The 14,582-nt window shown below is 43.7% G+C and overlaps 1 protein-coding gene and 1 long non-coding RNA gene across 4 annotated transcripts in view; one reads left to right on the forward strand and one right to left on the reverse strand.

Moving 5' to 3' along the window:
* Positions 1-12,903, forward strand: part of spata20 (spermatogenesis associated 20) — a 763,436-nt gene extending 750,533 nt beyond the window's left edge. For all 3 annotated transcript variants that reach the window (XM_072483047.1, XM_072483048.1, XM_072483049.1), the window contains exon 16: positions 7,076-12,903. In XM_072483047.1, coding sequence (XP_072339148.1) covers positions 7,076-7,246 — 171 coding nt within the window. In that variant the 3' untranslated portion in view covers positions 7,247-12,903. The remainder of the gene's footprint in view (positions 1-7,075) is intronic.
* Positions 1-14,582, reverse strand: part of LOC140395372 (uncharacterized) — a 203,994-nt gene that overhangs the window by 96,613 nt on the left and 92,799 nt on the right. The gene's annotated exons all lie outside the window — the stretch shown is intronic.

Raw genomic sequence — 14,582 nt, forward strand, 5'->3', positions numbered from 1 at the left:
GCTATCTCTGTGTGCTGCTACTCACTAGCCCTGTGCTTCTGAAAGAGGCGAATCCTACCTTGGGCTGGTCCCTTTATACCCTTCTCTGATGCCCTCTAGTGATGCTGTGGCTGTTACACCAGGGACTGCAGACAGATGTATGTGCAGATGTATGTACAGATGTACAGATCACTACACTCACCCCTTCCTCCTCTGACCCCAGGCTCCACAGTATCTCATTCCCGGGCTTCACAGCCAGCGTCTCCTTCACAGGGCCTCTTTCCCCCAATGTTTGGTAGCACTGTCGCCACCCATCACGCCACTATCCGTGGCACCCTCTCCCCTCCCACCACACTTGAAAGAAAGCCTCTTTCTCCCGAGCAAACTCACTGATTCTGATGTTTCTTGCTTCTCCAAATCAGAGACTGTTTTCAAAAGATGAGCGGCCTGTGATTGGAATAGCAGTTCCTTGCAGTATCTGCAACTCCAACTTTCCTGTTTGTCCGGCATTTTGAATACTGTCTGGGGGCCACATAGAGAGGCTTGGGGGCTGGATTTGGCAATTGGGACCCTGATTCCCTTCTGGACAAGGCTCTCTAAAGTAAGTCAGAAACTTTCCTTTAGTGCCCTCGACTGTCAACACAGATTATATACGTTAATCTCTGGATTCTGGTTTTGGACTCACAATCCTATGAAGGGGAGAGAGCTAACAGCCCATTAGATGGTTTAGCTGGTGTTTCAGCCTGTTACATCAGCTGTCAAAATTCACCCGGCTGTGGGGCATGCTGCAGTTGCTCCCAGTTATATTCCATATCCCCTCAGCCATACTGATAGCAGGCACTGCGCTTTTAAGTTGTGCCTGGCAGTGAGTGAGTGCAGAGGCGCAAGGCAGGCAGGCAAGTGTTTTATTCTTCAACACTTCTTGGAGTCATGCACCAGGGTGAAATCTCACTGCTGTTTGAGATTAATCTATGGGCTATTTCTGATCTGCTGCTTCTGCACATCGTCCTGCTTCTGCACATAGTCCAGTCCCTGCTGTCTGTCAGCTTCTCTGCTCTGTCAATTGGCTTGGAGTGGTTAGCTGATAAAGAAAATATGGCACTTAAGTGGATGGAAATTATAAATCATCAATCCAAACAATTTCTTAGACTACTTGCCCTGTTGGACTGCTAGTGAGGAACAGATGCGCTGCTGTTTGTCGATGTATTTTATGTGCCATGTCATAGACCACATCCAAATCAAAGCCATATTGTACATCAATAGCATATTGTACATCAACACCATAATGTACGTCAGTAACATATTGTACATCAATATCATATTGTACATCAATGCCAGATCATATATCAATGACAGATTGTACATCAATCCCATATTATACATCAATACCATATTATACATCAATCCCATATTGTACATCAATGCCATATTGTACATAAATGCCATATTGTACATCAATGCCTCATTGTCCATCAATCCCATATTATACATCAATCCCATATTGTACATCGATGCCATATTGTACATCAATGCCATAATGTGCATCAATCTCATATTATACATCAATGCCTGATTGTCCATCAATCCCATATTATACATCAATCCCATATTGTACATCAATGCCATATTGTACATCAATCCCATATTGTACATCAATGCCATATTGTACATCAATCCCATATTGTACATCAATCCCATATTGTACATCAATGCCATATTGTACATCAATGCCTGATTGTCCATCAATCCCACATTATACATCAATCCCATATTATACATCAATCCCATATTATACATCAATGCCATATTGTACATCAATGCCATATTATACATCAATCCCATATTGTACATCAATGCCAGATTGTACATCAATCCCATATTGTACTTCAATGCCTGATTGTCCATCAATCCCACATTGTACATCAATCCCATATTGTACATCAATCCCATATTGTACATCAACGCCAGATTGTACATCAATGCCTGATTGTCCATCAATCCCACATTATACATCAATCCCATATTATACATCAGTGCCAGATTGTACATCAATGCCAGATTGTACATCAATGCCAGATTATACATCAATGCCTGATTGTCCATCAATCCCATATTATACATCAATCCCATATTATACATCAATCCCATATTGTACATCAATGCCAGATTGTACATTAATGCCAGATTGTACATCAATGCCTGATTGTCCATCAATCCCACATTATACATCAATCCCATATTATACATCAATCCCATATTATACATCATTAATGCCAGATTGTACATCAATGCCAGATTGTACATCAATGCCTGATTGTCCATCAATCCCATATTATACATCAATCCCATATTGTACATCGATGCCATATTGTACATCAATGCCATATTGTGCATCAATCCCATATTATACATCAATGCCTGATTGTCCATCAATCCCATATTATACATCAATCCCATATTGTACATCAATGCCATATTGTACATCAATCCCATATTGTACATCAATGCCATATTGTACATCAATCCCATATTGTACATCAATGCCTGATTGTACATCAATCCCATATTGTACATCAATCCCATATTGTACATCAATGCCATATTGTACATCAATGCCATATTATACATCAATCCCATATTGTACATCAATGCCAGATTGTACATCAATCCCATATTGTACATCAATGCCTGATTGTCCATCGATCCCACATTATACATCAATCCCATATTGTACATCAATCCCATATTGTAGATCAATGCCTGATTGTCCATCAATCCCACATTACACATCAGTCCCATATTATACATCAATGCCAGATTGTACATCAATGCCTGATTGTCCATCAATCCCATATTGTACATCAATACCATATTGTATATCAGTACCATATCGTACATCAGTACCGTATTGTACATCAATCCCATATTGTACATCGATGCCTGATTGTTCACCAATCCCATATTGTATATCAATGCCATATTGTACATTAATACCATATTGTATATCAATGCCATATTGTACATAATGCCAGATTGTACATCAACACCATAATGTACATCAATGCCATCTTGTGCATCAATACTATATTATACATCAATGTCATATTGTACATCAATACCATTTGATACATCAATACCATATTATACATCAGTACTATATGATACATCAATACCATATTATACATCAGTACCATATTATACATCAATACCATACTATACATCAGTACCGTATTATACATCAATGCTATATTGTACATCAATGTCAGATTGTACATCAATACCACATTGTCCATCAATCCCATATTGTATATCAATACCGTTTTGTATATCAGTACCATATTGTAAATCAACACCATATTGTACATCAGTACCACATTATACATCAATACCATATTGTACATCTGTACCATATTGTACATCAATATCCTATTGTACGTCAGTACCGTATTGTACATCAATACCGTATTGCACATCAATGCCATATTGTACATCCGTACCATATTGTACATCAAAACCCTATTGTACATCAATACCATGTTGTATGTCAATACAGTATTGTACATCAATACCTTATTGTAATCAATACCATACTGTACCTTAACACATATTATACATCAATACCATATTGTAAGTACATGCCATATTGTACATGAATACAGTAGTGTACATCAATACCAGATTGTACATCAATACCATATTGTACATCAGTACCGTATTGTACATCAATACCGTATTGTACGTCAACACCATATTGTACATCAATACCTTTTGTAGATCAATACCGTATTGTACATCAATGCAGTATTGTACTCAATACCATATTGAACATCGATACGTATTGTACATCAATGCCATATTGTATATCAATACCATTATGTATATCAACACCATATTACACGATAATAACAGCGAAATACTGCAGATGTTGGAAATCTGAAATATAAACAGAAAATGCTGGCAATATTCAGCAGTTCAGGCAGTATCTGAGGCAAGAGAAGAAGAGTCAACTATTAACTTAGGGCGCGATTTACTGGCCTCGTTGGGGCCAACTTGATGTCACGATGTGCCGTTGAACCTCGCGAGAGGCACTCGTCCGATTCGTGACGTCTCGCAAGATTCATCAAAACCTTACGAGGCGTGGCGATCTGGATCTCGCTAACGCTGGGCGAGATCCAGATCAGCATAATTAAATCAGTAGGTTTATTTAAATATACATGCGCCGGATTTTCCCGCCGCCCGGAACCTTCCCAGCAAAGCCTCGACTGGCCATCAGTAATGGCTCACACAAATGTGAAGCAGACATAATGGCAACTGAGGGGTTTCCCAGACCATTGGGGACCCCTGCGTATTCTACGACAGAACAGGGTTGCACCCTGGCTCTCCCTCTGTCACCCAAACACCTTGGTACTGCTAGACTTGCACCATGTGTGTCCATGGTGTCCAGGTGACACTGCCAAGGGTCAAGGCCTGAGGGGAGCCATTCCCATGAAATAGGGGATGAGGGGGTACATGAAGGGTTGGGAAGGGGGTAAAGGGTAGGTATGAAGGGGCCTCATGAAGATTTTGGGGGTAAACGGTAGGGGTCCTGAAAAGGGTGGGGTGCCAAGGGGTGGGTGAGCAGGCATGAAAAGGGCAGGCCCTCAGCAACCCCACAGCGGGCTGTCTTCACTTGGGAGGGGAGGCAGAATAATGCCCATGTGGGCGGGGCTGATGTTATCCATGGGTGGGGGGATGTGGGGCACCCTCAACCTCACTTTATAGATCAAGGCACCGTTTCAAAATGGCGGCCCTATCTCTGAGGAGCCAGTCTCACCGGCGAGTTTAGCGCCCCATTGCTGAAAAGTTTTAGGGCAGGATTCTCCGCTCACCGGGCGGACGCGGCCGGAGAATCCCGCCCTAAAATGTTTCAGCAGTGAGGTCAATGGACTTCTCCATTGCCGGCATCTCGCCCATGGCGTACCTGAGGGGCGAGCCAGAAAAATCCAGCCCTTAAAGTGTGGGTTAGACCGGGGAGAAACTCCCGAATGCCCAAACAAATTACTTAAGTGTGGGTGAATACCAGTGTAGATCCTACCAAAAAGCCGGGGGGAAACACCCCGCCAAACCCACCCACAATGACACTTCGAACATTTTTGGTTGAATCACACCCATATGAAAGATCAAAAAGCAAGGTCTACCCTCGGATGAAAGGCAGGAGAGATTGAACGAACAGCAGAATCTATAGCAGCAGCTGCTATCCGATAAAGTAGATTATGACGTGAAATTGTTGAACTCCATGTTCAGAAGGCTGTGACGTGTTTAATCAAAAGACGAGATACTATTCCTCACACCAATGTTTTTTAATTTTTTTAAATTATAAATTTAGAGTACCCAATTCATTTTTTCCAATTAAGGGGCAATTTAGCGTGGCCAATCCACCTAGCCTGCACATCTTTGGGATGTGGGGGCAAAACCCACGCAAACACGGGGAGAATGTGCAAACTCCACACGGACACTGACCCAGAGCTGGGACCGAACCTGGGACCCTCGGCTGAAAGGTCCACAGGTCACTGAAAGGGGCAACACAGGTGGAGAAGGTAGTCAAGAAGGCATACGGCATGCTTGCCTTCATTGGCCGGGGCATTGAGTATAAGAATTGGCAAGTCATGTTGCATCTGTATAGAACCTTAGTTAGGCCACACTTGGAGTATAGTGTTCAATTCTGGTCGCCACACTACCAGAAGGATGTGGAGGCTTTAGAGAGGGTGCAGAAGAGATTTACCAGAATGTTGCCTGGTATGGAGGGCATTAGCTATGAGGAGCGGTTGAATAAACTCGGTTTGTTCTCACTGGAACGAAGGAGGTTGAGGGGCGACCTGATAGATGTCTACAAAATTATGAGGGGCATAGACAGAGTGGATAGTCAGAGGCTTTTCCCCGGGTAGAGGGGTCAATTACTAGGGGGCATAGGTTTAAGGTGAGAGGGGCAAGGTTTAGAGTAGATGTACGAGGCAAGTTTTTTTACGCAGAGGGTAGTGGGTGCCTGGAACTCGCTACCGGAGGAGGTGGTGGAAGCAGGGACGATAGGGACATTTAAGGGGCATCTTGGCAAATACATGAATAGGATGGGAATAGAGGGATACGGACCCAGGAAGTGTAGAAGATTGTAGTTTAGTCGGGCAGCATGGTCGGCACGGGCTTGGAGGGCCGAAGGGCCTGTTCCTGTGCTGTACATTTCTTTGTTCTTTGTGAGGCAGCAGGGCTAACCCACTGCACCACCGTGCTGCCCTCTCACACCAATGTTGAGCTTCAATGGAACAGTGCAGTATACCGAGGACAAAGAGTGGGCGTGGAATGGAGAATGAAAATAACAAACAACTGGAAACTTGTGTGGGCCACTGTGGAGGAAATTGCGTAGTACCCAACAAATACAGTATACTAAATTTGAATGGAGTATAAATAATTCACTGATTCAACTGGAAGGTGTGTTTTGGGCCCAGCATATTGGGAGGGGAGAAGGCAGGTGTTGCATCTCATGCTCTTGCATAAGAAGCTGCCATATAGGAAGGGAAGCGGATATTGGAGCTGTTGAAAGAGTGAATCGGGATGCCATGAAGGGAACAATCCCTGTTAAACCAGGCTACCAAATTATCCGCACACCTTGTCACAACACAAAGAGATGACATGATCTTCACCCAGGAGGTGACCAGCTGCAGGTATGATAACCTTGTGGTTCTAGTACTGGACTGGTAACCCAGAGGTCTGGTATTGAAATCCCACCATGCAAGTTATAGAACTGAGTTCAGTAAACCTGGAAGGTTTGGGCTGGCAACAGATAAACCACTATGAAAGTTGACAGATGAGCATAATAATGTCAGCCACAAGAGATCTCACTCCTTACTTAGCTTGCAGTTCATGTGACTCTATACTCTTAATGCCACCATGAGAAGATGATGGGCAGGACACTGTAATTTTTACTTATATCCCAAAAATAAGGAAAGCAAAATACAAAATCACCATTTTAGTTTGGAGTTTATCCTCGAGTTCACTCGTATTCTCTGTAAAATGCCCTGAGTTCATTATTAGTTCTAACAAAGATTTTCTTTCTTTTCATTAGATATTACTTTTGGCAGATGGAAACTCCGAGAGCTTCCTCTACCAGACGCTGCCCTTCCTGACAACATTAGAATTGAAGGATGGCAAAGCTACAGCCTACGTTTGTCAGAATTTCTCCTGCTCTCTGCCAGTTACCTTAGCCAGCGAGCTCCAGACTTTACTCGTTAAATAATAATGCAATGCGGTACAACACTGTGAAACAGTTTGCTCTAAATCCTGCAAAGCTTGTAACATTTTTTGGACTTATTCTTTTTATTTGGCCTTCAGGAGCAATATTACATTTCTGGTGAGGTGGACAAGTGAATGTTACTTAAAGATATAGTATGAGATGGGTGATTGTATGCTTCCAAAAACACATCTTATGTTCAATGATTTTCATATTTAAATGGTTATGGTATTTGAGCGCTTTAGATCACAATCTGGCTTCATGGATTCTAGCAAGCTAAATGCGAACATAACCCTAGTGTCCTTGTAATGCTGCTGGAGGTGCCATTTTTTTAGATGAGGCATTAAATCCACACTCCGTCTGCCCTCTCGGATGGATGTAAAAAATATCCCATGGCATTATTTTGAAGAAGATTAGGGGAGTTCTTCCTGGTGTTCTGGCCCAATATTTATCCATTGCCAAAATCAATAAAGAAAAGATCACCTGGCCAATTGCTATTTCTAAGAGTTTGCTGTGCACATATTAGCGTTACACGTTCCCTGCACAACAGCAGTGACGACGCTTCAGAAGTACCTCTTTGGCTGTTAAAGTGTCCTGGTGCGTGCTGAGGTTGGGGAAAAACGCTGTGTAAATGCAAGTTTTTATTCTGTACCATCCCAGAAGATGCATTAATCTACTGAGCTATCGAACACCCCCCCCCCCCTCCCAACCCCACCCCTTGTCATGACTTTCCTCCTCTTGTTCCTATCCATAGCAGTGCTTCAGATTCCACCAGGGCTCCCCTGAAGCATGTGCTCTGTGAAGTAAGCTTTATTTTGTACACCGCCTGAAAGATATCACTGTTTCCCCAAAGGTCACATTCGTCCCTGTCCAAGTACAACAATCTAGCTGATACCTCAGCGCTGCTCTGTCAGGTGTCATCTTTCTGATGTTAAACTGAGGCCCTCTCTGCCGTTTGTGGTGGACTTAAAAGATCCCAAAGCTATTTCAAAGAAGAGCAGGAATGATATCCCAGTGTCCCTGGCAATAATAATCTTCAAACAACATAATAACTCAGATTATCTGGTCATTATCACATTACTGCTTCAAAACTACCTCATTGGCTTCAAAGCACTTTGAGACATTATGTGGACTCTATATGACTGCAAGCCTTTCGTTCATTAAAACCCAGTCCCTTTACTCCCTGCACTGTGATGCAGTGAAGATTATGCCTGTGACATTCTCGTACCGATCTTTCTTCCGGTCGCACTGTGTGTCATTCGTCCCCGCTGTCATCATTGTCCTGAGTGAGAACTGAAAATAATAATGGTCTGAATTAACATACAGAGAATGGAGTGTTGTTCCCACTGATGAAGTGACTGTGATTTCTGCTGTGGATGTAATTTGGACACTGTAGGCAAGTGCCTCATTAGTGGACAATGACCCAGCTGCAGACATGATTTACAAATAATCATGATTTATAAAATTGTAACAAATTTAAGGTGGTGATACAGGAATTGGCAATGTTTAAATTCCCTGGAAGGAACAATTGGTTAAAGATGAGATGCAAATAAACATACATATCATCAGACTTTGCAACAGTACAAAAACAAAAATACTGCTGGTGCTAGAAATCGGAATTAAAAACAGAAAACGCTGAAAATACTCCGCAGGTCAGGTAGTGTCTGCGGAGAGAGAAACAGGTTTCACATTAATTATTGGGCTAGTTGCCAGAGTGTGGTGGCTGCCACTGGAATCTTACTGTCGACAAACGCTGCCAGCTGAAGTTGAAGCCAGAATTAAACTGAAGACCTCTCAATGGCAGGCCAAGGGCCACCAATGCCTCCTTTTTCTCATCCCAACACAGACCCACTGGGATGCAATGGTGACAGCCATGGCTACCGGCTATCCTGTGGAATGTAGCCATGATGGATTTTTAACATTTTGCAATGTGGCAGGGAGCACCTCCATTTTGTGATGCCCTCAGGGTCTCCCTCCTGCCTCAGCAGCGCACCCCTTTCTCGGTGGGGCTGCATGAGCTGAACATGGCGGTGGGCCGTCTGTTTGGTCCTTAATTAGGCAGCAATCCTGAGCCAGCTTCTTAATTGGCCGAATCCAGGAAGATATCAAACAACACTCTGCCAGGGCCACCCCTAGGTTCCGATCTGGAATTGAGACCGGTGTCACAATCGCGACCCAACTGGTACAATCTAGGCCAATGTTTCAGATATGGGGCCTTTCATCATAACTGGCATAACATCAAGGGTGGATCTCAGGATGCGGCGAGAATAATGGTTCGAGGAATACTGAATATCTTGAAGGTATCGGTAATGGGTTGATCCTTTCCAAGCTGACCTCTGAGCTCTTGCCTTTCCTTTCTGACATTATCAGTAAAGTATTTGGCAGTTTAAAGTTGATCATTTTTGACTCCGTAAATGTTTGATGAAGTGTGTCCAATTTATTATGGTGGACTGATTAAGACTCGATAGCAGATTAATCAGATGCCTGAGATTTAATTTTGTACTCCTTCATTCAAGCACACATTTTAATTATGTTTTTGCTCATTTTCCAATTCAATTTCCCTTTTTTCTCCCCCACTGAAGTCACTGACATTTATTGGGACATGGAAAGGGTACCATACTGGACTTAGAAGTCCAGACAAGAATTCAAATTCCACCATGACATTCTGAGAATTTCAACAACTAGGAATAAAAGCTTGTGTCCGTAAAAATGACCATGAAACTGTCAGATTGTTCTCAAAAACCCAGCTGGTTCATTTGTTGTCGTTAGGGAAGGAAACCAGCCATCCGACCTCATCTCTCCCCAACTCCTTGGTTTGTCTGACATGTCACCAATGTTCCATCTAATTACCCTTCACGATGTGCAGTCCATTTCTTGCACTGTGTTGTCCCTTTAAGATTGCCACATATGCACAGCCTGTTTGGTCTCTGCATGGCACATTCCCAATTACTACACAGTAGCATGCCTGCGCAGCTTAGTGAGAAATTTGCATGTGACTCCTTGATGTGGGACTCTTAACTGCCCTCTGAAATAGTCTAGCAAGCTACCCAATTATATCAGTCCAGAAGGAGGCCATTCAGCCCATATAGTCTGCACCGACGCTCTGAAAGAGCACCCGACCTACGCCCGATTCCCAAAACCCTTTAACCCCATCTAACCTGCACATCTTTGGACATTAAGGGGCATTTTAACATGGCCAATCCACCTAACCTGCGCATCTTTGGACTGTGGGAGGAAACCGGAGCACTCTTTAAAACCTTAAACAACGTGATCAAGTCACCTCTCAATCTCCTAAATTCAAAAGAATACTAGCCAAATTTATGCAATCTCACTACAATATTTTTGTCATATTGGGATGTGGCCTTCATTGAAATGGCCGGCATTTCTCCCATCCTTAGATACACTGAGACAGTAATCTTGGAGCTCCTCCAACCACTAATAGGGCTGGCACAGTGGTTAGCACTGCTGCCTCACAGCGGCAGGGACCCGGGTTCAATTCCAACCTTGGATGACTGTGTGGAGTTTGAACATTCTCCCAGTGCCTGCGTGGGTTTTCTCCAGGTGCTCCGGTCCCCCCCCCCCACCCCCAGTCAAAAGATGTACATGTAAGGTGGATTGGCCATGTTAATATGCCCCTTAGTGTCCGAGACAGATCCTGCTATACAAAACAAAAAAGGGGCTCCATTTTTTGCCCATAGAATCTGAATGGCTAGATAGAGAAAAAAATATTTCTTCTGGTGGGGAAATCAATTAGGACAAGAGGATAATGAAGCACTTTTTCATGCAAAGAAAGAGCATTGGAAATATAAAACATTCTCTGTAAAAGGATGATGATGCCTGGGGACAGTCAGAGCTTCAAGACTAAGATAAATTATTGTTACGTATGGGTTACAGATCCAATATATGAAGATGGAGTTAAGATGAAGGTTAATCATGATCTAATTATATTAAAGCCAATCTTATGGGGCCATGGTCTACTCTTGTTCCTAAAAATACCTTACACACTGATGATTTGATATGGTGCAAATATTGTTGGCATCCTGGTCCTTTGAGGGCAATGCCAGTTGAACTGTATGCTATATTCACCAGTTGTCCGCAGTAAGATTGCTAACTTGTCTGTGCACTCTGTATGGTATGTAGAAGTCACCATTAAATGTAAATTATTAAATGTAAATGTTGCCACAGTACCAGAGGACCACAGGCTGCTCCCCCCTTTAAGAGAGGGTTGACTGGTGGTGATATAAGCTGAGGGCCACCACACCTCAAGCAAGAGGCAAGGTTAAGAAGGTGGGGCCTTCATGAATAACCTCAGCTGGCACAGGAACTGAACCCATGCTGTTGCCTCTGTTCTGCATAATGCACCAGCTGTCCAGCCAACTGAGCTGGATGTTAAGGGTTACGGAACCAAGGCAGATAGATCGAGTTCAGGTGCAGATCAGCCAGGACCTAATTAAATGGCAGAGCATTCAAGAGTAAGCTCTCAGAATGACTGCCTCCTTTTTATATTTTCCTGCCTCCTTTTTCAAGGCTCTGTACTTGCTTAAAAGATGTTAAATGTCTTACAATCAGGCTGTCAAAACTGCCGGGCCATGACACTATCCTGTGCCTGTATTCTGTCAGGCACCGACATGAAATTGAAGTTGAGTTAACCTCAGTCTAATACAGTGATAGACAACCTAGGCTAGTGAGTGGGCCACATGAGTGGCCCTCCTTCATCACAGTGGGCCGCAAGATTGAAACGAGGCTTGTTCACTAACCATGGCTCCATGAGTAAGATTAAATACATTTAATACATGCTGAATATTTCAGTGATTTATAGATAATGCTTGATCATTTAAATATTAATCGAACTTCAAATAGTAAAAACAAAATAAATATTTACACTTCGGACACAGGGAGCACACGGCTCTCTCAGTCAATGATGTGAGCAATCAGCACGCACCTCACTTCACTTGCCTTGCTTTACGTGCAAATCACTTCAGTCAAACCGGTAGGAAAACAACTGCAGACGGAAATCAGCGGAATGTGGCAACCCTTCGCCTGAGCAACAGTCAATAAAATGTCTTGTGGGCTGCACCTGGACTGCAGGTTGCCCACCACTGATCTGCTTCCTAATGGGCACTGACACTAAAGTGAGCCCATTTGGAGGGCCACAGGATAGAGAGATAGATAAAATTCTGACCATGAATAATAATCATACTTGATGGAGCAAAATCAAAGCAGTTTTACCACGCTATGTAACCATGCTGTTCCTGACCCAGAAAGATTTACTGCATTGCAAAAGAAACCTTAAAGCTGAGATCTGCTTGCGATGTCCTGGGAAAGATGAAAGACTCCATATAAATGAAAATCCTTTTTTTCCTTTCTTGATTCCGACACTGGGTGCCTAAAGTGGAAAGTGCTCGGTGAGCACAGAAATTGAAGCACAGGTACAGTCAAAACATTTTCAGGACTTCTGCTCAATGTCTTCAACTGTTGAAGCTGAGTATTATGTATGTATTAACTGGAATTAATTTAATCCAAGGTTTCTGTATGATTAGAGACAAAATGAATTTTAAGTTGAAATCTTCAGCTTCAAATCAGATGTGCAGTTATTCCAATTCCTTAGTGCTGTTAATGAACTCAAGGGTAATTAAATATTAATATACGTTATTTCTCCTTCATTACTGCTTCAGTCAATTATTAATTTTAATTATCTTTCCGTAAATCGAAGATGCGTAATTCAAGGCAGCTTTGCATTAGCATTGAGTGAGTCCGCAGAGAGATACTTTGAAGCACAATGAATACGCTTTAGCAAGGCCATGGTGTGTCGGAAGCATTGTATTTGGGGTTCCCAACTCTGGCTTGACATGTTCCTGGATAGTTTAATAATATCACATATCACATGACACGTCATGCTCACTCGCATGACATTTGATCATGTGACATTTTCAAATGTTCTTGAATTTACTTTATCAACAAACCCGGAATAAAATATTTGACTTTGTGTTTAATAATGAGATGAATCCTATTTCAGACTGCACCGGGGGACGAGAGAGTGATGCCCCCTCTCCCCACTGTTGTTTGCGCTGGCTATAGAACATAGAACACTACAGCGCAGTACAGGCCCTTTGGCCTTCGATGTTGCGCCGACCTGTGAAATCACTCTAAAGCCCATCTACACTATTCCCTTATCGTCCATATGTCTATCCAATGACCATTTGAATGCTATAGAGCCGTTGGCAATTGCTCTGAGAGCCTCGAGGGGCTGGAGAGGACCGGTCCGGGGGTGAGTGAAGCATATGGTTTCGCTCTATGTGGTTTCGCTCTATGCGGATGACCTGCTTCTGTACGTTTCGGACCCAATAGAGCGGATGGAAGAAATCATGAGGGCTTTAGGGGAATTTGGCCGGTTTTCGGGGTGTAAGCTTAATATGGGAAAGAGTGACATGTTTGTGGGCCAGGCGAGGAGACAGGAGATGCGACTGGGAGAGCTGCTGTTTAGGTTAGTAAAGGGAAGCTTTAGGTACCTAGGTATCCAAGTGGCACGGGAATGGGACCAGCTGCATAAATTGAATCTGGCCCGGCTGGTGGACCAAATGAAGGACGATTTTCGGAGATGAGAAGCGCTCCCGTTGTCTCTGGCTGGGAGGGTGCAAACGGTGAAGATGAGGGTCCTCCCGAGATTCCTTTTTCTATTTCAGTGTCTCCCCATTTTTATTCCGCGGTCCTTTTTTAAGCAGATCAACAGAGTGATCGTGGGCTTTGTCTGGGCGGGCAAGACCCCGCGAGTAAGGAAGGTAATGCTTGAGTGGAGTTGGGGAGAGGGCGGGCTGGCGCTGCCAAATTTTAGCAACTATTACTGGGCAGCTAATATAGCCATGATCAGGAAGTGGGTGGTGGGGGAGGGGTCGGCATGAGTGCTCATGGAGGTGGCTTCATGTAAGGACACCTCTGCCGTTCCCACCAGCACAGCACTCCACTAGTCCAGTGGTGGTGGCGGCCCTGAGAGTTTGAGGCCAGTGGAGGTGGCATGTGGGAGCATCGGTTTGGGCCCCAACCTGTGATAATGACCGGTTTGCCCCGGGGTGTATGGATGGGGGGTTCCGGTTATGGCGGAGAGCGGGGTTTGAGAGGATGGGAGATATGTTCATAGAGGAGAGCTTTCCAAATGTGAGGGCATTGGAGGAAAAGTTTGGGTTGGCGAGGGGAAACAAATTCAGGTATCTGCAGGTGCGGGACTTCCTACGTAAACAGGTGTCAAGCTTCCCGCTCCTATCGCTAAGGGGGATTCCAGAGGGTGGGTAGGAGCAGGGAACTTATGGGGTCAGAGGCGACACAGACCGAGGAGCTGAAGCGCAAG

The sequence above is a fragment of the Scyliorhinus torazame genome, chromosome 18, assembly GCF_047496885.1.
Source record: "Scyliorhinus torazame isolate Kashiwa2021f chromosome 18, sScyTor2.1, whole genome shotgun sequence".
In the NCBI taxonomy this organism is placed as follows: domain Eukaryota; kingdom Metazoa; phylum Chordata; class Chondrichthyes; order Carcharhiniformes; family Scyliorhinidae; genus Scyliorhinus; species Scyliorhinus torazame.